The sequence below is a fragment of the Leptonotus elevatus genome, chromosome 7 (genome assembly GCF_054856555.1).
Source record: "Leptonotus elevatus isolate MCC_2025b chromosome 7, RoL_Lele_1.0, whole genome shotgun sequence".
In the NCBI taxonomy this organism is placed as follows: domain Eukaryota; kingdom Metazoa; phylum Chordata; class Actinopteri; order Syngnathiformes; family Syngnathidae; genus Leptonotus; species Leptonotus elevatus.
Genome location: NC_141245.1, coordinates 16,681,355 through 16,707,025, shown reverse-complemented (window position 1 = coordinate 16,707,025; position 25,671 = coordinate 16,681,355). Strand labels below are relative to the sequence as shown.

At 40.4% G+C, this 25,671-nt stretch overlaps 2 protein-coding genes and 1 long non-coding RNA gene across 5 annotated transcripts in view; 2 read left to right on the top strand and 1 right to left on the bottom strand.

Moving 5' to 3' along the window:
- Nucleotides 1-299: 299 nt before the first annotated feature.
- On the top strand, nt 300-10,341 carry LOC147171274 (uncharacterized). Its single transcript, XR_015095491.1, has 3 exons — nt 300-440; nt 547-633; nt 10,118-10,341. It is a non-coding gene; the product is annotated as an uncharacterized LOC147171274 (long non-coding RNA).
- Nucleotides 2,981-11,932, bottom strand: shox2 (shox homeobox 2). 2 transcript variants are annotated; one of them, XM_086079782.1, is made up of 5 exons: nt 11,329-11,932; nt 10,130-10,341; nt 8,044-8,101; nt 6,014-6,102; nt 2,981-4,127 (listed from the first exon to the last, which is right to left on the bottom strand). In XM_086079782.1, the coding sequence occupies exons 1-5, from the start codon at nt 11,588-11,590 to the stop codon at nt 3,870-3,872; spliced, it is 879 nt and encodes a 292-aa protein (XP_085935908.1). In that variant the 5' UTR covers nt 11,591-11,932; the 3' UTR covers nt 2,981-3,869. The 2 variants fall into 2 exon arrangements, with proteins under 2 accessions (XP_085935908.1, XP_085935907.1); XM_086079781.1 differs by having other exon boundaries at nt 2,981-4,163; nt 11,329-11,930.
- Nucleotides 11,933-14,052: 2,120 nt separating this feature from the next.
- rsrc1 (arginine/serine-rich coiled-coil 1) overlaps nt 14,053-25,671 on the top strand; it is a 127,758-nt gene continuing 116,139 nt past the window's right edge. Inside the window, exons 1-3 of one of the 2 annotated variants that reach the window (XM_086081051.1) lie at nt 14,053-14,127; nt 14,458-14,652; nt 18,363-18,479. In XM_086081051.1, the coding sequence (XP_085937177.1) occupies nt 14,477-14,652; nt 18,363-18,479 (293 nt within the window). In that variant the 5' untranslated portion in view covers nt 14,053-14,127; nt 14,458-14,476. Of the gene's footprint in view, nt 14,158-14,457; nt 14,653-18,362; nt 18,480-25,671 lie in introns of both variants that reach the window. The other variant, XM_086081052.1, reaches the window with a different exon arrangement.

The window sequence follows — 25,671 nt, the reverse complement described above, 5'->3', positions numbered from 1 at the left end:
AACGCAGATAAATGCAGTATTTACAATCTGGTTGGCTGTCAGTGCAAGCGGCTGCCTGAGAGTGTTTAACATGCTCTAATTTGATAAATAAAAGGGCCCAGTGCGGGGAAACGAGAGCGCATTGCACATTTGTCTCAGGGGCCGTGCTGAGGTAAATATAGCAACAAGACGGCACCAGTTGATATGAAGGATGGAGTGCTGTTTGTGACTCACCAGTGTGTGTGTGTGTATGTGTGTGTGTGCGCGCGCAACGTCCAATGTTGGATTTGATTCATTTTCAGAAGCAATGATTACAGCAGTTGACTACTCATGTCTCCTCTGTGCACAATGGAGGGCGGTGAAGCATGTATGTCGAGGAATGAAGGCGAAGGCGGCGATGTGAGATTATAATAAAGACAGCGAGAAGCCCGTGAGAGCCTGGCTGGCTCCCGTCAGACTGGGTGTGTGCGTATGTGTGTATCTTAAGAGTGTGTTGAGAGGAGAGTGGGGGTCGTCTGTGTGTCTAATCAGCAGGGCACTTGTGTGTCCCCGTCTCATTGTCTCCAGGGCCCTCCACTCCCGCACCCCATCTTGGGGCGGCCTGATAGCGGCCACCTCCCTTCTCGGCAGAAGCCTTCACACGGGTCCTGGGAGGTAAAGTCGAAAAGATGTTCCAAACACTTGCCAGATTTTTAGAATCACTAACACTGTTGAATTGTACAGCTGTTTGTAAAAAAAAATTGTCTATGTGCATATTTGGCCCACAAAAGCATTTGATGCAGCCCATGCAATTCTAAAAAAAACTGCTAAAACCTCCAAGCACCCAACCCGTAAAAAAAAAGAAAAAAAGTTCAACTGTTCCCTTGTTCATGACCTCACTTGTAACTCAAAAACTCATCTCAAATCATATTTTCCCATTGAAATCAATGTAAATGTCATTAATGCGTTCCAGCAGTCCTCCAAAAGCGTCATGTGTATTTTATCGAGGAAAAATACAACTCCACTTTTGGACAAATGGGCATAAAGCCTATCAGATGGCGTGTTAGCATTAAGCTAGCAAACTGAAAGGTGAAGCTTTGTCGTCGCTAAGCGTAACTCTCTTTGTCAATGTTTAACTTAACAGTAAACTTAGTAGAAACTGGGGTAACAATGGCGTAACACATCCTGTCAAAAGTCACACCTTCAAAATAAAAGCACAGTTTCACTACACTTTTCTTGGCCCCATGGCTTTTTTTTTTTTTTTTTTGCCATCTCACTCAATAAACAAGCACATAATAGTTTGAAATGTGACTGCTTAAAAATGCCACCATGGCGCCAAAGAAAGTGTGGTGAATTTGTTACTCAGGTGCTTTTATTTTTCAAAGTCCAACTTTTGAAAGGCTGTGTTATGCCAGCATTGCGGCAACTTATCCGACTGTTGTTGCGCAGACCGGAAACATTGTTATTGCTTTGAGTTCATTTCACCCAATATGTACATTTATCTACTTTATCAGTCATTTATTTTGATTACTGTATGTGAAACTATAGTTATTCACTGGGAAATGTATTTTTTTTTTGGTATTTTTGAGAATCAGGTGACTGTAACGGATCAATTTGATTTTCATTATTTGCTGTGGGAAATATTACTTTGGGTTTGGTACAAGTTAGACTTTCTGGAACAGATGATTCACAAAAACTGAGGTTCCACTGTACAAAATGTAAAGTACTGAAATGGAACCCGATTGGGGGGAAAAAAGATTCCCCAACCCAGCAAGCTTTAAGACCAAGGGTCTGTTTTCAAATCTGTTATTGGCAATTAGTTGGATAGAGCTTGGTCTCCTTCCCAACTATGTACCCTTGAGCAAGGTGCTGAACTTCCGCCAAACTCAGCGCAGGGACTTTTTAGTCTTAAATTTAATCGAACGTATGTTTTGGAATGTGGTAGGAAGCCGAAGTACCCGGACGCCATGTTGTTAACCAGTGTCTTGATTACTGTTGTTTTTATTGTACCGGCCTGCTGTAGCTTTGGTCACTTTTCCGCCTTTAGAAAGTTGACTACCGGACACAAATTTGTTGTGTTTTTACATGCTTGGCCAATAAAGATGGTTCTGATTCCGTCAAGATGGCTATGGATGAGTAATACTGAGTATGTTTCCTATAGTACTGTTCTATACCCTCCTGTTTTAGATCTCAATACCGTATGCGGGTGTTCCTAATGTTTTGGCCTGTGAGAGCCTCTTCCCGAGTGGGACAATGCACACTCCCACGATCAGTTCAGTTTCCCAGTTCCGTCTCCTCCATTACTGGCGAGGCCGGCGATCAATAATTCAATAGATTTGGCGTCTAGATCCTGCCCCCGAATGCCAACACACACACGCAGACTCGGTGCGAGTTGGCTATTAATTAATAGCTCGGGACACTGTTGTTGCGTGCGGAAATTGGGGATTGTAAGGCGATCTGCCTGCGCGTCACGTGTTTGTTCAATAAAATGCGATTAAGATGTCAGGAAATGAATTTGTGAGGCGCAGGCGTTAATGAAGCTTTCACACAAAGGCCGCCTCCTTTTTGATCTGCAGGCATTATTTGAACAAAAATGGCGGACAGGCCCTTTTTGACCACCACGGTTTCAACTGTTGCCAACGTCAATTAACAATTAATCACTACTTTCGGGATGTGTCTGGCAGCATAGACAAAACTAAAGACGTTTTGTAAATAAATAAAGAATTGAGAAAGGGGGTGCCAAACTTGACTGCTCTTTATCTGTTATCTCCCTGTTGTGTTCGCTTGTATAGTGAAAATGATCAGTCCGCCTCTCCAAATGTTCCATGACCAAAAGGCATGCATAATGCATGAGTTTGGCAGAGGAACAAGCAATGTTCCTCACTAAACGGACCTGTCACTCGTGACGTTATCAAAAGACGTCCGCCACAGTCATGAATTATTTAAAAACAATTCTTTACCAATAAATAACATCCAAACAAAGGGCCCCTCACCGCTACAATAAAATTGCCAAGTCATTAAAGAACTTTGAGTTAATTTATTATAGGAACAAAAAAAACAAAAACATTTTGGTTAGATGGATTCACGTTTCACATGTGATGGAAAAGGTATTGTCATGAGTATTATTTTTCTTTCTTTTTTTTTTTTTAAGAAACCCGTGCCTCAGGTGAGTTCACTTTCACTGTCATATATTTATATATATATAAAATTACATACAGGAAGCACGTAGCTTACACACAAATGAAGTCAAATGAAAAGAATGAACCAAAAATAATGCATGTTTTTTGTGTATAAACATATTTTACATGTGCCCGTACCACTTTAGTCATTTTTTGTTATATACTGTCATATATATAACATAAGCATCCCCTTTAAAAGGAGATGTGACACCAAATAGCAAAAAAAAAAAAACATATATTATGATCTCACATTTGTGGTGTCTGGCGTCACCTTTAAAAAAAAAGAAAAGAAAAAAAAGGTCATATTGGTCAGCGTGTTGACTCATGCAAACATTTTGGATAAGAATCCCTTCGCTTCCTTTCTTGGCAGGGAGCTGTTGAACTACAACGAGGCCAGCCTCGATCTATAAGTCCTGATAATAATAATATTATTAATAATAAGATGTTAAAACAGACTGCAGAATGGTTCGACTTGTTTGACAAAGTTTCGACCGCCAGCTGCATCCTCCTCCTCCTCCTGCTCCTGCCACAAGGGCCGTCCATGTTTGTTTGTTTTTGGCGTAGAAAAATCCCTCCCCACAGGCTATCAAAGCAGTCACCTTTCATAATCTCTTAAATAGCCTTTATTCTTATAGTTGTCCTTCATCGGAAAAACATAAATAGCGTCCTCGCGTGACCCTGGCGGTGGCGTCCGCCGTGCGTGCGCGCTCCCGAGCGACGTCGTCGTCGTCGTCACAGGCCCAGCGCGGCTGCGTGTTTCTTGGCCTTGAGTCTCAGGTCGGCGATGCTCGAGTTCTTGCTGGTGTTCTTGGCGGCGGCTGCGGCGGCCACCACGGACGCGGCCGACGCCGACTCGGCGGCGAGCGTGGCCAGCGGAAGGCCGAAGGGTGGAGCCGGGAACATCATGTAGGGCGCGTGCGCGGCCAGGTGCGAGTGCAGGTGGTGCTGCGCATGCGCCACGGCGCTGTCCAGCTGCAGCTGCGCCTGCACCTGAAAGGAGAAGGGCGGCACGTTGCAATGACTATCCTACGGGACGCACGCAGGAGGGGGTGGGGGGAGAGAAGGGGGGAAGAACATGCGTTAAATTCGCATTGGCTCATGGGACATTCACTTAAACTTGTCTTCTTTTTTTTTTTTCTGCTGCTGCTGCTGATTTTTAGTGTAGATTTGGGAGCGGCTAGAAGATAAGTGGGCCATTGAGAGGATGTGATCCAATTCTATAAACAAATCAAACGTCAGAGGAAACCTTTTATTTAAAACAAACAAACTCTAAACGAGATAGATATTCTATTCTTATAAGTGACATATTGTGCTCAAATTGAGTAAAAAACTACTTAAGTAACGAGTAAAAAGCATTATAGGCTACATGAAATTTGCATACACAATGTACATAAATGAAATATTAAAAACAAACAGTTCTTAAAGCTTGAGTGCAAATTAGTTGTACTTTAAAAGTTAAATACAACTGAACTGTACTTAAGCAGTGATTATTTTGCATACCACTAGAAGAAGCACATGCTCAAAAAAAATCTAAGGAAAACACTTTTCGGTAGTATTTTGCACTCATTCATTGTGGTACATTGAACCAACCATTTTGCAATGGTTCTAAATATTACTCAATTAGAATCTAATTTTATATATTTAAATTCTATTTTTACAAAATCAGTAAATCCCAAATCATCAGTGGGTATATTTATACACTTCTGTGTTCTATAAATATCTCAAGAACTCCATGTGCTTCAGTAGGACAATGTAGAATCTTGCATGTTCTAAAGAATTATCACCTTTATGTACCAATAATGAACCACTAAATAACCCCAGTATTGCTATATATTATAGAACCAGGCGTATAATATTGAACCTCTGAAACACCTTAATTTTTTAGAGTGAACTGACATATTTTAAACTTTTTTTTTTATCTCAAGGCACACTAACAAATAAAAATGTCCTAATAACAAAAAAAATAGATAGGAGGTTCATTATACTTTCTGCCATTCATTTTAATTTTTTTATTTTGCTCTACCTGTCACTGTAAGTTGCTGGCATTGATAGAAAAAGATGCATTATTTGTGGTAAGTAAATAATTTCCTAGCCAATAAAATGAAATTGGATCGTTTCTCACTGCGCTGCTTAGCAGTTGCTGATGTAATGTTCCATGGGTGGGGAGACTAAAACTAGTGGACCATAGGGCATTCTGTCCAATTTTATAATGAAACATTTAAATAACCATTCTATTAATAATATTAATAACAATAAAACAAAATGCCCCCAAAATGTAAATGATCAATGGGCGTCCATACAGTCTGTGCATGAAAAATTTACATATTCTACTAATTATATTTTCAATATTTTATCAATTGGAATTTGGACAAATAATATCTTCAATACGATTAGCATCAGTAGGCCCTCGATTATATAAACACAGAAATTGCTTTAGGTGATAAGCGGTATAGGGTTCCTCACATGACATGTAAATAGGCCTGTTATGTTTTTTTTTTGTTTTGTTTTTAAACCTTTCAATGCATGTGGAATATCCATTCAAACAAAAGTCAAACCTATTGTGCACATTTCCACTTTACACCACGAAACTGGAATTTGTGCTTTTTTTTATAGACGTCAATAATGCGCACACACACACATGAAAATCTATCCTCAAGTCAGCCTTTTGGGACTCAACAGCTTGAAATACTGTACACATTTTTATCATGCTATGCCCTTAGCACACTGTCCCCTGAAGGTTCACAATCACAACAATAAACATACTGCAGATGTCCTAAGAGTATTTTTTTGTGTTAGAAAGAAAGAAGCACAATGTTCTACAATCAAGCTTTAAGTCAAAGATTGCAATTTGAGGACCCCTTCAACGAGACACTTGCCTGTTGGAATGGCATCCGTAAAGCTCCCACGTTGACATACGGCGCCACGCGGCAAGCCTCGAACTGATTGGCTGCTCCAATCAGGACTCCTGGTAGAAAACAATGCTGAGATGAGAGCCTCATCCGCAAGCAGTTGACCACTGAGTGGGAAATTGCATACTAAATAAGCACGAGAATGGAATAGGGGTCACATTAAACGTGTTTTATGCACTCCTTCGGACAAAAAAAAAAAAAAATGTGTCACATTAAGCGGATATACAGGTGCATGATGTACCTTATGCTATCTGAAGAAATATATACTATGAGTATGTTAGCGGACCAGTGTGTGGGAGAAGGCAAGAACGAGTCTGTGTTTGGGGGCGCCGATTGCATCATGTTCACGATCAGGGCTGGACTGGCCCTCTGGCATACAAGGCATATTTTGGGGCCAACGCGCTGCTATTTAATACGTATTTTCCTCCATTTTATCCCACGATTCAGAGGGAGCAAGCCATTTGATTCTTACAGTCATTATCAATTAGATCTGTTGTTTTTACACCATAGCAAGCAAACAACATTAGTGAAGGATGTCTTTGTTTTGTCATTCCGTCCAGTCATCGTGGAATAAAATACACACACGTATCCAGAACCTTGCTCGGCAAATTCATAATACAAGCGGTGTTAGACCCACGTAAAATGCATCACTTAAGAATTGTGGAGAATTAAGAGACTTTTGTGTCATTGTGGGTTTTTTTTGTTTGTTTTTAATCCTAGTGTGTAAAACGGTGTGGGCTGTGATTGGCCGTTAACTAGCAAATACACGAGATAGAAGTAGCCTACACCAAAGGCAAATAAAATTGCGTGAGCAAATTAAGCTCGGCAAAATGTTGCTTTTTTTACTTAGACTTGATCCTACTTGTATTCCAAGTGTGTTGATCTCGTTATTTATTTCATGAAACCCTGACTGGATTTTATGACAAAATGACTTCTCTGGTACAAAATGGGCTGTGAGCATGCGTAGGTGCACGTGAAAGTCAAAATGACAGGGCTGGGGTTTTTGTTCGTTTTTTTTTGTTGTTTTTTTGGGTGCCCCTTCCATCCCTGTATAATGTCTGAAGAGACATAGGTTGTATTTGAACTTTCTCGCTGCATGCAAGTTTTCATTATATTGTTGCTTGTCCTGTCTCTTGCTACTAACGAGTTAGCATTTTCCACCTTAGTAAATAATTATTTTCCTCCCAATAACGTGAAAGTGGGGAAACCAACGCAGCCAACATGATGAGACAGTCAGCCAGTGATTTGCCAAATGTGGAAAGACTCACAATCTTGAGTACTGTTCAGTTGTGTTTAACTCTCTCTAACTAACTAGCTAGGTAACTAAGTAACTAGCTAACTATGTCTCGAGTAATGGGGTGGCGAACATGTTTTTTTGTTTTGTTTATTTCATACAAGAATAATGTGTAATTGCACATCCACACCAGTAGGCGGCAGTGGTGATCTCTTTCACACACACATATATATATATATATATATATATATATTAATATATATTTCAAGCAAATTGATTCATGTAAAATATTTTCTGACCGACAAAAAAAAACCCATGAAGTTATTCCTATGGTTGTAATTTGATCTATATTTCTTTTTTTTATGCAGAAGTGTACTTCTAACAATTTCGCAGACAAATTATATATCACATTATTCTTTCTTGGGGGTTGCGCAACAGACTATAATTGAAAAGCACTGATTTAACTTCAAGTTCAATACATTTGAACTGTTTTTATTATTATTATTGTTTAGGTACAATGTTCCTGTACATCATTTTTACGTGTTGATTGAATTATTATTAAGTTGAGTTTTTTATGTTCCCACAATTAAGCAGACTGTTACATTTACACTGCTATTTAGGAATGAAAAAGTCATTTTCCAGAACATTGAATTTCTTGATTACCAAACCTGGCGTCTGTTGTGTTCTTTATCATGCAAGAATGCACCATATGTCAACCATAGCATGAAAATTCACATTTCTCAGCGTGCTCGTGTGCATGTACCTTTATGTAACTGGTTCTCCTGTTTTCTGCATTTAGCTCTTCTGTTCTGGAACCAAACCTACAGCAACACATGTGAAATAAATTCATATTAATTGTGTGATTGGGGGAGGGGTCTTGGTAATCCCTCTTAAGTGACAATAACCACAAGAAAGGGAGAGAAAAAAAAATCCCCAGAGGAGTGAAAAATCCCAGTGCATTTAGCAGGGAGCCATTGCAGCCAAACGTGGCAATATGCACGAAAACAAAATACAATATCGACTTTTTTTTTTTTTTATTCAAGCGAATTGCGGAGATTGGGTTGTAATAAATAACCTTGTCAGCGCTGGTGTCATCTTTCATCTGCATGAGTGTCCCAGCAGACTTTGAATGGACTTTGTGCTATCGAGTAGGAGCCATGATGATGCTTTTCCCTTCTTCTTCTTCTCTCATTGCATCGCTTTCCTCTCATTAAATGACCGCTAACATTAATGACTGCGTGCCCAAACATTTTTAATAAAAAACACTTCAACGCAAATTACACGGCGGAACAGCACATTTAGTTAAATTAACACAAATACTCCGTGGCATGTATTGTTGTGATATAGAAAATATTATCGATTTGGCTGTCGGCGGATTTCATTTGTTGAACATGTTGTGCGCGGTCCACTTGGAATTTATAGCGGTGATAAAAGCAGAGCTATCGATTGAGGCAGGAAGAAATAGAAAATAAAGACTGTTTCATATATAGCCTATTATATACAGCGAGGACGCAGCATGCCTTGATAACAAGCGCATTTATGCAGATCCCTCATCACAATTATGTGGGAGAGACACCCCCCCCCCCCAGATTTTTTTTTAAACTTCTTCTGTTGACCACAGTTATTATTTGCATTTATATTTTCACAAAAAGATCAATTGTATGTTAATTCTCTTCGTATACATGCTTGAAGAAACCACCCCATGCCCCCCCCCCTCCTCCCCGCTATAAAATTCCCACCGCCCTATTGGGTTTCTGTCCAGATGGTCTTTTTGCTCGTGGGCCCTCACCACCAACAACATGTTACATGCACACACACATATAAGCAAGGCAAAGCTGCACTCGTGCTGGATGCTGAGGATGAAAAGCATGTGCACATACTCGTGACGTCAACAAAGCCCCCCCCCCCCCCCCCCCCCAAGCGAGATCGTTAAAGATGCATTAATTGAATAAGCATCGCTGCTTGGAGAAGAATAGATCAAAATGAAGTGGGGGGAAAAAAATTAATATATATATTTTTAATTGCTATACGAAAGGATATACATGGCTTTTTTGGGGGGGGGGGCAATATTTGGAATCAAATAAACTACATAGTTTTAGTTGAATATGTGTAAGAAAGTGCATTTACATATAAGCATTGTGATACAATCATTTGTCCATTCATTTTTTTTCCTTATGTAAAACAAACGTTATGTTGATTTTTTTTTAAAGCCAATTATTACTTTTTAAACAACATTGTATTTTTATGTAGGCCTATATCTTATTTTTTGCCATATTAAAAAAAAAATCACTTAGTCAGTTAGTGTATTTATCAAGTCATTTGGAGTTAATTATTATTAATTAAAATACTGAACTGATAAGTGTACTGTACTGTTTTTTTTCCGTGTTATTTTTTTTAATTATGTTCCCAACATTTGTTTTACACGCAACACACAATTCTATTATTTTCAAAAGTAAGCCACATGTGCTATTAGGTTGAAATTAACGGAAATAAACATGACATTTTAGGTTTTTATTATGTGTGAGCATCTGCTTCTCATTTAATTAACTTTGTTACTATATATTACACACGGAGACCTATATAGAAAAAAATAATAATAAAAAAATACAAGGACTCGATTATTTAGAATATATTTTAATATCTTTGAGATGTTTACTTCAGATTTTTCATATATTTATTGATAAGTTCTGCATGCCTGATTTGCTATGTGTTGCAAATATAATAATAATATTTTTTTTTATTATTGTTTAGACGACTGGATCGGATATCTTCTCTTCGGCTATATTATTTCACTTCTTTGCTATGCATGCCTTGTTCTTGCTGCGTGTGACAAGCAGGTGTTTCCTGACCTGCACCCGGGCCTCGGACAGCCCCAGCCTCTGGCTCAGCTCCTCTCGCATGAAGGCGTCCGGGTAGTGGGTCTCGTCGAAGAGCCTTTCCAGTTCGTTGAGCTGTTCCAACGTGAAGTTAGTCCGACTTCTCCTTTGCTTGATTTTGGTCTGCGCCTCGTCCTCCATCGGCTTACTGGACTCTTCTTTCCTCTCCTTCACATCCGTGGTGCCTTCAAAAAAAAATAATAACAATAAATAAAAATCAGACAGAGTGAAGCCACATGACTTGCACGTTTTTCACACGTTATTTGACGAATGGTGCAACGGTCGGCCTCAATTGGGGGGGGGGGGTGAAAGCAAGGGAAAGTGAACCAGACCTCCCCTCCCCAAAACCTCAAAAAGCGGATCACCGCTCGGATGTTTTGTCGAGCTACATAAAGCTCTTTAATTATTAAGTGCTTATAAATATGCAAGGCCATCGTGTGTGTGTGAGTGTGCTCCACTACTGGGGGGCTTTTCTGCATGTGCGTGCGTGCGTGTGAGAGAGAGATCCACGCGGGAAACAAGCTGCCGGTCACGGCCACGTTTAACAGGCAAGCCGCTTTAAAAAGCATGTGTTGACACATTTTGATCTATTAAAAAAAAAAAAAAAAAAAATCACGACCAATATTATTTTTTTTTTTTACATAATCCAGAAATACAAATTAACAGAATTAAATAATTTATGTATTTGTTTATTTGTTAAGGAGACTTGGAGGGCACAGTTTGATCCAGTGTATTTACTCCATTTTTGTTGTTGTCATGTTACCAGTTAACGAATATCCGTGCTATTTAATGCGCGTACATGTAAAACTCAACACACTCACCATCTAAGCAGGCTGTGCACCTAAAGCACACGTGGATGCTGTAACTGCATAACATATTTTATGACAACTAAATGTGCATTCAACAAAAAGTTACCCACTTTTAATGAATTGTAATTTATAATCATATATTTATTTGTGTATTTTTATTTTGCTGTAGGCCTATTGCTATATATATATATAGTCTATGATTTTTCACCATCATTGATGATTAACTTAAAAAAGTGTCTACAAGGATTTGAACAACAGTTGCAATGGACTTTCGCTGCCCAAATGTGATAAGCAACCAAATAAATGAGTCCATTGAGTCGCTTAATGGACTATTTCTCCAAGCGGATCCACATCGACTCTTACCGTCAATGAGTTTGGGACTGCCGGCGTCTCTGGTCCTCTCCGGCCCGAGGATGTCAGTCTCCCTGCCCGGCGAGAGCGCCACGTTCCGGGCTACGACCGCCGCCTCCTCCCGGCTCCCGGGCTCCGGGGCTAAAGGTTCCCCGCCGCGGCCGGCCGCTCTCGCCGCGCCGGTCTCCAACACCTCCCGGTAGGTGATCACCTCCTTCTTCTCCTTGACTTTGTGATCGAAAGACTTCGACACGAAGGCGGTAAGCTCTTCCATCACACACTCTCGTTTTTTGTTTTTTTTTCCTCTCAAAGAAGGAAAAATCAGTCAGGCAGACTCGCCGTAGCCCCTCTCTCCCTTTGCTCCACGGCAGCTTAAGACATCAATGGTGCGGCCACGAGACGAGGTGATGCTGCCAACTCTCTGGGAAGGCGCCCGAAAATGGGACATAAAGATGCGTCTTCCTCGGCCAATTTCTCCCTCCTTTGGTATAGCGGAGTTGGGGAACCTGCTGGTGATCCTCGATTGAAGTCACACTATTTATACTTTGCGGCGCCTTGCCCCCTTGATCCGTGCAAATTACCTCCCCTCAGGATGCCGGGATGAGCACCCAACAACCCCCCACCCACCCGACCCCTCCTCCCCCTCCCTCCTTCCTTCTCGCTCCTTTTCTTCCCTTCATCCACCCTCACGAGTGAAAAAAAAACAAAAACATTAAGCACCACAACCACAGCCACTATTGGCCATTAATCCAAGATTGACAAGAAGGACTATAATTAATTTAATTAAGCGCTCATTCGCTGCTATTGTCCCGAGTTACTTTTTAAACACCCGAGAGAATGCAATGAATCTCTCTCTCTCTCTCTCTCCTGCACTCTCTATCCCGCTCGTTCTCTATCGCGCTCTCTCTCTCTCTCTCTCTGCAGGGGAGTGGCTTGCAAATTTGTGTGAGAGAGGGAGAGAGAGCATCTCTGATCAATGGTAAAAACAAAAGAGTCACTCAGTGACATTTTATTTAGAGTTTTTGTACATATTTCTGATTTGGGGGGCATGTGGTACTCGATCGGAAAGCAATTGCAAATAATGAAATGATCCTCATTACAGCAGAGTGTAATTCAAAGGTTTTCCCAAGCTAAAGCTCAGGGCCCAAAATGGGTCTTGGGTTGATGTTTATTGCCATTTATCACATGGGGGGGGGGGGGGGGGTCACATAGTAATGGAAATGCATCTTCACTTTATCTGAATGAATGTTCGAGATATATATATATATATACATTTCTGCAAGACAATGTTTGCTTCAAATCAATTGAATACTATGTATGGCTTTACACGAATCCTCAGCGGGGCTTTTAAAAGCATGCTTATGGTGTTAAATAACAGCTAAACGTTCAATTAACGCGCCTCTCTGCTAGTAGGTTGCCAATGGGCACGCTAATTACCTCTGGAATTATTATGGCCTATATTTGTAAATAAACAATGAGCGCAATTAGGAGAAAAGAGCAGGGATTTTTTTTTTGCAACGTGATGCTAAATGAGGCGTGTTTATTGTTAATCTATATGTATCTCAATTTCCACGCAGTGATGATAATAATTCCCCCAGATGAAATATTAACGACGTTTCAGTGCGAATCTTTAGGCATGAATTACTGTTGTTCCTGCAGCAAAGCAGCCTAATTGAGGTGATGCGCATCTTGTTACTCAGCAACCCCGCCCCCCCAATTCCTCAAATTAATTAGTTCGAGGCAAATCGTGAATTCATCTGTGATTTATTTATTTATTTTGTAATTTAAAAAAATATATATAAAGAGAAAACACTCTCACCTTATGTACTGCGATGATGACCTCGTGCACATGAGCTCAAGGTTGCAAACGAGCGGGTGCAGAGAAATGTGAGCACACTTTAGCCTACTGTGCTCCTGCATAAACATGAACACATCTCACTTAACTGAACACTCGTGAGAAGGGCAGCATAACATTTAGCAGGAAACATTGGGTTCATAAAAGATCATTGTCAATGCAAATAATGAATATAATATGTTGTACACACGTGCATGATCCTCACATTGTGTTTCTTTCGAGCGGTGCGCCAAATAATCACTTCCTGAGTCCAGTACAGGAGTATTTAACTTTTAAGTTAATTTGCAATCAATCTATTTGGGTACATTTTTTAAACTTGGGTGTGCAATGCAATTTAATTAAATATTGTCCCCTCATATAAGTATGGAAATATTCAGTGCAAAGTGTGAATAAAATATGTTACACATATCCTGCTGTTAATATTATCTGTAGTAAAATGCGGTGAAGGGGGTGATGTGATACAGGCTCCATGGAGTGGCACACGAAATAATTGCTGCCGAAATACAGTTCAGTTTTCAACTTTTAAGTTCATTAAATTTGGATTTAATGAACTGTTGTTTTTGAACATTTCTATTTGTTGCTTATAATGGCTTACAATAGAAAAATACCTCTACTAGGCTAGTGTATACTATTTTAGTATTTGCATGTTTGTGTAGTTTTATGTCGGTGGTACTTGGAAAGCTAAATACAGTTACCGTATGTTTTCAAATACAAAATGTCACTTTTAAACCTTCAATATTTTATACATACTGCATTTGAATAGGCAATACAGTGACATTAACGGCGAATCAGCGACTCCGAAATAAACAACATCACGGGAACGTCACCAGACCAAAATAGTTGATCGATCGATGTATTTCTGACTTATTGTGCCGGCATGGGCTCGATCGACGCACTCTCCTTTGACTCTTTTAGTCTGGAACTGCCTCGCATGTGTGTTGTGGAGCTTGGCAACGGTGAGAAGCGGGATGTACAACAAAAATAATGTAAATTCGGCGTATTTCCACTCAATTGTAGTCTTCGCGTGACTTGTACGTCACCCGAAACATTTGTACAACCATTCGGTTACCAGTCGAGTAAAGAATTACAACGTAACGCTGTAGAGTTAGCCTGGTTAGCTAGCTAGCTATTCAAAACAGACTGACTCCGTCGAACATTCGCGTGAAAAACACGATTTCCGATAAAAATCTTTATTAAAATACGCTAACTGGTCGCTCGTCGTTTTTCAAGTGTCCCAAGTAAACATTAACTTCCGAGCAACATTGTGTGCGTTTGCTGTATGACAGTGACAACAGAGAACCAGTCATGGGTCGACACTCATCGAGCAGCGAAGGCGACAGCCGGAGCAGGAAGAAGAAAAAACAGCGTCGCCGCTCGTCTTCGTCTTCCTCTTCGTCGTCCTCGTCCTCCCGGAGTAAGGTGACAAGCAGCCGCAGCCACAGGTCCGGCCGCCGGAGCCGCTCACGGTCCAGGGACAAGAGGTGAGACTGTTCAATGCATCATGTTTCTTGATCCAACAACAGTCCATGCACAATAATTCTACACGAGACCGACAGCAACAAGTATCCCTTTGCAAAGTATGATTTGGGCGAACTATTACTATTAGGAATGTTCAAACGTGACAGAGAGAACAATTCAATGCGCTTTCATGCAGGTACTATAAACCTGTGTACCCATCTGTTGTCATTCATACGATAGAATAAGCTCAATGCTCGATGCAGACTCTAAACTTGACATAGGTATGAATCTGACCGTGATTGTTTGTTTACATCTCCTGCGATTGGTTGACGACCATTTTAGGGTGTAGCCTATGAGCTGAGTGAGGATAAGCCTTATTTTAAAATGATTGATTGGGGGGGTTGTGCTAAAACAAATTCACCAGGAAAGGTAAAGATAGAAATAATATTTTGCTTTTATAAACATGTTTTACTGAATACATACATATATGTATAGCAACAAGTCAATGATTTTTCAAGATTTTTGAGTAGCGACCACGGTATCCCACTATAGATTCTCACCTTTACATATCCACATTCAGAACAAAAACGAACAAGCTGTACTAAATATGACCTTGACACGTAGCAGAAAGTGGCGCAAACAATTGTGATTCCTGCATTATGAATGTTAATGTTGGCACTGCTTTAGCTTTATTTTTTTGTTGTTGTGTTTTTGCAAATTTAGATTAATTAATAATATTATTTTAGTGTTAATCGGGGTCAGGGCATTGCACTCAAATAGGCAAACAACACGGGCCATCAGTTGTTAATTAGGTTTTTAGATTATGCCGTGGGCTGCTAAGAAAAGAACCATAGGCTGCAAATGGTCCGCAGGTCATAGTTTGGACCCTGTGTTAGCACTTCTGTCTCACAGTTCTGAGGCTCATGGTTCAAATCTCGGCTCGAGCCTTCCCGTGGGAAGTTCTTGTGTTCTTATCTGTGTTTTTTCTTCTTTTTTTCTGTTATGTTATTGACAAAAGTATTGACTGAAATTACTGTCACTACTCAAAAGAAACTGTAGAAATACTCTACAGTAACAGCCTGTAATTTGCACGGGGATTGAGCCCTGCAGCTCCAAATAACGGAAAATTTGAATAATTGATGCCTCCTCTCAAGATGCTTATAATTCCCTATAGTAATAGTTTCAACTTGAAATATACCATAAACTGTGGTCCCAAAGCACTCTAGTATCATTTCAAACTCTTCTTAGGACATTGCCCTGAAAAGCTAAGGGTTTGAATATGATTTGATTTTGAAAAAATGCACTGAAACACAGGCATGTACAGTATTCTCTCTGCTTTGCGCGAACAACTATTAAAATGGTGAAATGTGGTACTGCAGCCATGCGTGTTGTTGCACAACATTGTGCCCTCTCTACTGTATAAGCTGTATTACATGGTCACTTCAGAATATGAACTGCAATAAAGCAGGGGTTTACTATATTGTCAAAAGTTGTAAAGTTGCGCCGGTAGTACCAAAATCACTCATCGAACCGATCCCACTTATTTTTGGGGCACCTTTCTTTTGACTTACTACGTATTGTGTACAGATATCATCAGTTAAGGGTCAACCAACTGCAACTGGTTTGACTTTTTTCAAACCGTATTTTGGCAAACTAAACGTTAATCCATGTTCCATGTTGTTGATTTAAATGCAACTACTACATACTTAAAAAAACATTTTTTTTTAATGCTAAACACTTCTTTTTTTTTTTATATATATCTTGATGAATGACTCCAAGCTTATTTGGTTGAGAAATATTCGTGGTTAAATATCCACCCACCTTTTTATGGTATTTTGTCTCACTCTGAGATCATTAATCCTCACACTATTAAGAAATGCAAAAAAATCCACGAGAAATACCATACCTTGTTTAAACTTAAGTTAATTCATCATTGGATGCCGCAACCACGTATCGTTACGAGAGCAGGCTAGTCCCTCCGTCAAGCCTCCATCCATCCACCGCTGCCACTGGCTGCGTGGGGCTGCTCAGACAAGGCCGGTTGATGGTAATTATTTATGAGGCCTGGTCAAGGTCCATTACTGCTGATGGGAAGTCATTGCCTGTCTGCGCAGGGCGGGGCAGTAAAACCCTGGGAGCCCTCGTCCCTCATCTGCTCGCCAATACATTTTGATCAATTAACATGCATATGTGGCAGCGCACGTACTGAAAAGCCCCTAGAATAAAACAAGCATTTGGCTCGTGAAATGGGGATAACTTAATTACCAACCTTTTGGTTGTCCTAGAAGATGTTTTGTTTCTCACCGGAGCAGGATTGATCCGTTCATGCAACGACCAAGCCTGAGAGGCGAAACGTCGACCACAACAGTTTGTTCTGCGATCGTTTTAGTGCCCTGAGAATGAAATGATCTGGATGAATGAGAATATTAACAGACATCTCTTAAATTGAACACATTCTATTCTGGGTTGCTGGTTTGATTGCTCTGCTGACTCCCAACCAATCAACCAACCATACTCGACTCCGTCTTTCCTGTTGAGAATTGCCGGGTGCCGGAGCTTCTCATTTTCATATCATAACACTTTGCACTTAAACAGGGTTGTGTCGACGTTATGTCCACGGTTAATGTATTGAGGGAGTTTTCAGTATGTGCTAATAAAGGTGAGTCTACAGTTTCCTTTTAGTTATTTTTTAATTATTGATGTTGTTGACACATTCTTGCTGCAGTACTTACACTAATTAAAAGCAGAGATGTTTGTGTAAAAACAAAAAGTTTTAAGTTCAAGTACTGATTCAACTCCTTAATGAAGTAAAAAGAAAACTAGTGCAGATAAATACACAAATACACATACCTGAAAAATCCATTTAACGACATCATTTGTACTTTGTTACTTCCCTCTGCTGGCCTTTCCTGTGAGTTGAAATTGAGGCAGAGAGCAGGAAATAAAACGTGCAAAATAACAAAAAAAAAGTTGGGTGTGTGAAAGGTGCATCAGCACATGTGCTCGTTTCATTTTTGGATGAGCCGATACACCACCTCCCGGAGAAGTGTGGAGTGTTGGCTTGTGAGTTAGTTCACAAGTCCTCACTCACGGGATTTTAACTTTTGGAATACTAAATCATTGCAAGTTCCTGCATTGCTTCAAGTACTACTACTTACTATTTGTACCGCTTTTTCTTTTACTTGCCCCTGACACTGGGTATGTTTGGGCTTTGGTGAAACAAAAGAGGAGATTTAAAAAAAAAAAAAAAGAAGAAGAAGAAGAGAGAAAAGTATGTTGCTCAAACTGTTTGCACTGTTCATCCAGCCTTGTAAATGAAGATAAAAGGTAAAATATCAATAGGAGCGCTGTGTTAGTTGCGTTGGCAAAATGGATGCAAGTCACATGCTTGCCTTTAAAGAGCAGCGGCGCACCAAAAAGCCCCTGTGGAGGAACCGTAGGGCACCCCGGATGACTGCTGCCCTGTGGCTGTGTGCACTGATGCGAAGTAGCTGTTAGAACATCTGATCGAGAGCTTTTACATCAGAGGACTTTCCGCTTCCCTGAGCTGTAAAAAGCCAAACGAATGTAAAACAAAAACAAATATTACATGACTCCTGATAAATTATAATATAAATGCTCAGGACAGATTAAAGAGTAATGCTTGATTTAACTTCCCTATAGATCCTAATGACTGAGTTGGATGCTGTTTATATGTTTTAATGGTTTGTTTGTTTGTTTGTTTGTTTTTTAGACGAAAGAAACATTCGAGCAGCAGCTCGTCGCGAAGTTCACCTCGCAAAGGAAGAAGTCGTAGCGGTGACAAGGGAAGGATCCACCGCTCGCACAGGTCACGCAGCCGGGACAGAAGGTAAAGACAGTAGACTGTAGAGGCCAGGGCAGGCCATGTTGTTTGTGGTTCAGTTAATAATAATATACTACAGTATATAGTAGAGGCGGTTTCATGATTCGATTCGATTCCGATTTTTGGGTCTGCGATTCAATTCAGAATCAATTTTCGATTCAGAACGATTTTTGATTGAAAATGATTTGAATGACAATGATTTCTGTTTCAATTTATAAATGTGCAAAGAATCGTCATGATCTACCCCAGTCTGACTCGCTAATGCTAAATAGCGAGCTACTCACGGCACTTTATCACTCAAAAAAACGGCTATTCATACAAAACGTTTCAGTATGTATACAGAGAAGCATCTTAACATTACTCACCGGCATATGCTCCTACACTGCAAAAAAAAAACTTTTATTGGAATAACTTGACCGTGACTTTTTCCTTCTACTCCAAATATGGCTACAACTTAACTGTGTATCAGAACGTGCAGAACCACACTGCCCCTAAGTGGCCAAACCGTGTACAACATGAACAGCGCTCCCAATAAAGGCACACTCAAACAAGGGCAAGACAGGATAAAATAATTTAAATAAAATCGATTTTGGGACATTTAAAATCGATTCTGAATCGTACTAAATGAGAATCGCGATTCTTCTGAGAATCAATTTTTTTTGCACACCCCTAGTATATAGTCTCTCATCCGGTTGCGAGTTGGTATATTATTTATTAGGGATGGGTGAGTACTGATACCTGGTATCGGTATCGGGCCGATACCAGACATATTTCATGGTATCAATACTTGCGATGGTAATCGATACCGGTATCGGTCCCTGCTCTTGTGGCCGTTTTCCTGTCAGGAACTAAAGGCTGAAATGATTATTTTGCATTTATTGACCGCTGCGACGAGTATGAAAGCTTTTTCCTGCCTCGAGTACTCGTTTATTTAAGGCTTTAGCGTAGCAGATGAAAGAAAAAGGAAACAGTTGAGCCAACTTGTTTTTCATTATTAAGTGAAAATGCCTTTTTTTCTTTGTTGTCTACTTTAAATGACTCTTCATCCAAAAAGTATATTTTATCAGTGTACTTGAGTACTCGATAGAATTTTCAGTTGAGTATTCGAATACTAAAATACTCTATAGTTGCAGCCCCACTGTATTCCTTAGAAAGGAAGTTTTACAACCACATATTTTGATTGGGACTTTTTTTCCTGTTCACTGGATTATTTGTTTCATTTTATTTATTTAATTACTCATTTTGTGTGCTCTATGGAAAATGGCTTTTATGAGTACATTGAAAAAATATAGTTTTTAAATTTTAAGGACATTTGCTATAATTGGTCTTTAAAAAAAAAATCTGTCATTGTTTTTTGTTTTTCTAAATTGAATTTTATGTATCATAAGTACTAATGGTATAGGCACTTGGTATCAGTGAGTACGGTGTTTTAATGAAAAGATCCTAGAAACTCGATTGAGAATAAGTAGTGGACACATTCTCTACTGTTTTTGTCTGGCTTTGCATTTTTCATCTCTTTCAGTTTGCCGTAAATGTGACCTAAATGTCCATGCGTGTGCTGCACGCTAAATCTCTTATAATGGCAACTCATTAACGTAATTAAGACATCATCATCCATACGTTGATTTGTAGAATTCTGATTATTACCGTGCTGTCCAACGGCGTTTATTTGCATGTGTCTCAAGCGAGCCTCGTGTGTAGACACCTGCACCACACACACACACACTTACGTAGCAGCTTACATATCTCTTTCAGCAACATAAAGGCAACGTCTCTGTGTGTGGTGCTCCATGTCATTAGCATAGCTAATCTGCTGCTAATGAACCAGTAAACTGCATACACACAGAGACGTGCACAGATGCACCCGCGAAGAAAAGGTTGTCGTAATGTATGCGGCGAGTGAGGCCTTTTGTTTATTTGGGTATGCTGCAAGTGGAGCAGAGATCACTTTAATCACAAATGGGGAAAAAGCGTTTTAATATCCTCGTTACGGAGGTGTCGCCATGAAGGCGTGACTTGCAGGGAAGACCTGCTGGATGCTGCTGCTCCGTAGTACAACTTTTTTTTTTGGGGGGGGGGGGTGCTTTACCGGTTGGCTTTGACCTCAGTAGACAGTCAATCACTGCAGCGCTGGCGATGAGAACATCTGTCAGGAAACGGCGTCATCGGAGTGGCGTGAGATGAAAGGTGTTGGGGATTTGGGAGATTTAGAACTACAGCCCATGACATCGGCGCATACAAACGCGGAGCTGTGATTAGCAGAGTTGTGTAATCTGCTTAGCGAGGAGCAGGTGGGATGGGTTGCCGGAGGTGCCAGAGGAGGATTGAGCGCAATGGCAGTTTTGTCAGATATGCACGGTGACATTTTCATATGACAGACATTGGAGGGGCAGCAACTACTTACAGAATAGAATAAGAGATAGATGTTATTAGCAGGGATAGACCGATTATCGGCCGGGACTATTATTGGTGCAGATATATGGCATTTTGATAAATTTCTGCATCAGCCTTTTTACGAATCTGAAGGCCGATAAAGCTGGTATCTCACCGAGCAGTGAATGCTTGCGAACGTAGTGAATTTTGGGTTTTCATCAGGATTTGTAAGATGTTCACAGACAGTTTTTACTTGTCTCAAAGACATTTTGAACATATTCAGACAATTTTTCACTGTCTGCGAAAATCTTTTGAAACCTTTTACGAACCCTGACGGACACCCCAAATTGGCTACATTTGCATGCATTTGTCTCATGCATTTGATTTTTGACTTTATAAAAAAATCTGCAGACACTTCAGAAACATTTTATTTAAAATAAAAAAAAATTGAAATTTTGGCAAACTGTAATTACAGTAGAAAACTTTAGGGAACTATTTATTATCTTTAAATTTAGCTTAACGCATGCTGATGCCTCTGGAAACTCCCTGCAATTTTTGTTATAATTTTTAAACAAAGCTGTCAATTCTTTATAGGTTTAATATTAAAAGAAGAAGTGTTTTTATTTTAAATGTTGACGATAATATTTTCTCATTTACTGCAAATAAATATCAGCTTGAAATATCTGTCTCCTTGACTACTAATAACTAGTATCTGCCTTGTAAAAAAATATTGGTCTATCACTAGTTATTAGTCCCACAATGGGGACATTTTGATTTTAAAGCAGCACAGTGGTCAGTAGGATCGTGTGACTGAGTTAAGGCTCATTTAAAAAAAAAAGGCATCTTAATAAGGGCTAGTTATATTGAATCATGGTGTCTAATGGAGCGGAGGCCATTACTTTAGAATATATGGTATATGGATTGATTAGATACAATTGATATAAATAGCCAAATGCTATAGGGATTTGGATATTTAGATAACCAATCGCATAAAAATGGTAAATGGGAGTCAGTTGACACATGCCACCATTTAAAATTCATCTGTGCTTTTGCTTTCTTGCAGAAGCACGGCAGCGTTGTACTAACGCTGACCACTATTTGAAACTGTTCTTAATTCCTTCAACCTTGGCTAAGGTTCAATTCCAGAGGAAGAAAAAAAGCCCCAAATCATTCAGGCGTTCAAACATTGAGGCTTGTATGATAAAAACCTGCCATTTGAACAAAAGTGTGCCGACTTTTATTTTATTTTTATTTTTTTACAAATCTATTGTATATGGTATGTGAAGTGTTCTGTCGCCCCAGTGGACTGAAAGCAAGGCTGACACGGACTGTACAGGTGCTTCCAGTGCCATTAGTCAGTCGTAAAGCGTGTGTATCTGAGGTTGCTGGCTGATGGATCAGTGCAGGATTGAGTGGACAGGACCTCATGATGGATACGCAGATAGGATATAAGCTGCCGCGTGTAACCCGCCCCAACCCGGCCACGCCACCCTGACACCCCCAGCGGAATATGAACGAGAGGTGGGAGTGCGGCGACCCAGGAGAGGCAGGAGACGGAGAGGACGGGAAGTTTGAAGGGAGCGGGAAAAGTTGAGGACTTGACTTGAATGCAGGAGAGTGGGCGGGAAATGAAGAGCAAAGACAAAATAGAGAGCAGATAAGAGTGGTGAGCGGAGAAATGAGAATAACAATGTGGGCATCCGAAGGCAAGATTAGGACTATAGTGAGCCGGTTTAAAGTGGAGAACATGATTACCTTCTTTCCAATGGCTCTTCTATGAATAAGAATAAAAAGATACATGAAATAAGAATAATAGTCTATCATGTGGTTACCATCAATCGTGGTTCGTTCCCTCCCTCTCTCTTCCTTTCTCTTTCCTTTTTTTCCCCTCCTGTGCCCTCAATCAGGAGGGCCTGGTCCCCCAGAGGCAGTCAATCTTGCCCTGAAATGTAAAACAGACAAGAGGAGCAGATTACCTATTTGCCATTAATGTTTATTCTCTTTGATCTGAACAGACATACCGGGCCTCTCTCTGCGTCTGTGCGTGTGAGTTACGTGTGCATGGGGCCTGCCAGCCAACGCACAAGCTGCATTCATGTGCAGATATGCACACCGCACGGCGTTGTGATGTGCGCGCGAGTGTGTGCGCGAGTGTGTGCGCAGCCCGGGTTCCGACGACGGGCGACGCAGCCTCTCATCACAGCCGGATCACAGGCCGAACGTCTACAGGCGCGGCGCCATGCCGTCGCATGCGCCCGCTATGCTGTCACATGCGCCCGCCACCATGGTTAAACGTGTGTGGCTCAGTCAGTCATTCTGTCAGCTTGCCATTAGACCTGCTGGCGAAACACAGGCAAACATTCTGAGAAAGCCCGGCGGACTTTTAGAAATGGAGGAGTTGGAAGAGTTGGTCATGGCAAACTAATAAATACATACAATAAATGGACAAACCCAGACCAGTGGAATCCCAATTTTCCTCATGAAACATTCAATTCAATTTAAACAGCATTATTGTCTTTGTAAAGGCACAATTATGTCATTAGCCACACCTAATGAAGCGAAACAGCGCCATTGACCGTGACTTCAGTCACCTTGGCGCTCGCTTTCTTAATAGACGTTAGTTGGTGAGCAGGAGAAGAGATGCTTCAAGAAAATGTCCTTTTTCAACTTAATCCTAATCCATCTCTACAAACAAGCGAAGAAGAGCTCTTTAATGGCGAGAGAATCAGCCTGTGTTAGACCTATAACATGTCCACTATTTTCTCCCGGCCAAACACGGAACCACTCCACTTTCACACTGTGTTTGTGTGTGTGTGTGCGCGCAAAGCTGAGCAATGGCCTGGTATGTATTTCACTCAGCAATTTTCCTCCCCTGTATGAGATGAGGTGTCGTACATCTGCTAGATAGCTTTTCCCGTCTTGCTCCGACACCGAGTGTGCAAGGTCACGCCGAGGGAGGGATGAAGACAAGAGGTGGGCTGGGCAAAATGTTGAACCAGACCACCTGGATCAGTAATTCCCCAAGTGTCGTATATTAATGCACACTGTACAGTGTGTGTGTGTGTGTGTGTGTGTGATGTAGCAGGTGGTTTTGGGTGTCACTTCCTTTAGACAGATTGGAGTGAGTATGTTTGAGGACATGGCGAGTGAAATCTGTTTTAGTTAACACAGGTTTTACTTTTATGAAAGAATAATAAGACTTCACTTGCTTGTATTGATGGGTGTTTTTTTTTCTAATGTAGATTAGAAGTCACTGTGCTTCACTTAGTAAAATCTTGCAAAAGATACATGAAATGAGTAATATAATATATAATACTACCAATATTACTGTTTTCATGGCTTGCCACAATACACCCGACAAACATGGCTGGATTGGCGGCTAAACTGTCATAATTTCCAAGCATTTCTTATTAAAGTATTTAGTTGCATATTGTATCTTAAATCTCATTCAAATTGAGAGCTTTTGAAAAACATAAGTCGGGTCACACATATCAAGGTGCCACTGTATTTTTATGAAAGTCATTACTAGGGCTGAACAATTTAAAAAATAATCCAATTGTCATTCATTTCTTCTTCAGTTTTGCGATCACGATAAACAAATAAAATAATGTTTTTAATGTCCTATTCCCATGTATTTTTAACAAACACACACTATAAATGAATATATTATAATAAACAATATCATAAATGTTCTAGGTCTAAAATAAAGGCAATTGAACCTTGAATTAATGCGAAAGACAGTTTTCAAATACACTTCTTTAGTGTTGTTAACTTGTCTTTTAAGCGTCCACTATGGCAACTTCACAAAATTCAACCAAACAAAGTGTGCCACAAACATAAGATATATTACAACAATAATGCAAACAAATCAGTGTCTTTATCACTCTAGCTTTTAATGTGTCATGGAACAATCATAAGTAAACATGTGAACTGCACTAAATTCTTAAGCACTGAGCTTGACTAGATGCTGTATAAACGAATAAAAACGACAAAATGAAGCAGCCCCCTCCCCCCAACTACAACTTTGGCGATTTAAAAATTGAGCTCAACCTGTTACAAAGTCCCATTTTAGTAGTGTCCTGTTGACGTAGTCTTCTTTTACGGGGTGATGCATTGGCCCATTCTTCTTTTTCCTCCTATTACCGGACATGCAAAGTGTGGATTTAAGCTGAAAGATGACCTGGTTTCCTGCACAAACCTCAACATGCTCCCCATTGTCAGATCTGACCGCGATTTTTGATGCAGCGCAGCTTCCCTCTCCTTTTCATTCTTCCCTCTTTCTCTATGTTGTCTTTTTTTATTTATCCACTGTAAAGGCCAGTCAAGCACCGCTCGCCTTTGTTGTCAGAAACCTTTATTTACCAAAGGGAGAAATAAGTGACTGACACAGACAGCCGCTTTCATCCTCGCCTCGCCCCGAGCGCTGTTCCCCCCTCCCCGCCTTCACCAACAGCCATCCTCCAATACCTGACTCCACCACTCCAGCACACCTCTCCATCGCACAGCCTCTAAAACATACCAACCTACTCCCCAGGGTGGCAGCGTAGTCTGCACTGCGTATAACATGTACACTCAAAGAAAAAAGAAACACCAGCCGTCATATCGTCTCATATACTCAAGGCATGTGAGGTCAGAAAGATGGTCCCAAATGAAAGCCAAGGAGATGTCCTCCTTTTTCCTCCACCAGTAACCAATGTCGCTATTATTTCAATAATGTAATTTCGCAGTTAGCACTTCTCACGTGGTGGTATTTTAGGACTACACTCTTAACAAATTTGCTCCCAAAAACATATAAGTACGTTCTATTTTAAATATTGTCACGGTC

Bases quoted from the DNA above. Each gene is read 5' to 3' on its own strand.
- shox2 (XM_086079781.1), bottom strand. From the start codon at position 11,590: ATGGAAGAGCTTACCGCCTTCGTGTCGAAGTCTTTCGATCACAAAGTC. The intron at 8,102-10,129 runs GTCAGGAAACAC...GTGTTGCTGTAG, and splicing joins TGTCCGAGGCCCGGGTGCAG to GTTTGGTTCCAGAACAGAAG. The intron at 4,164-6,013 runs GCAAGTGTCTCG...TGCGTCCCGTAG, and splicing joins TACGGATGCCATTCCAACAG to GATAGTCATTGCAACGTGCC.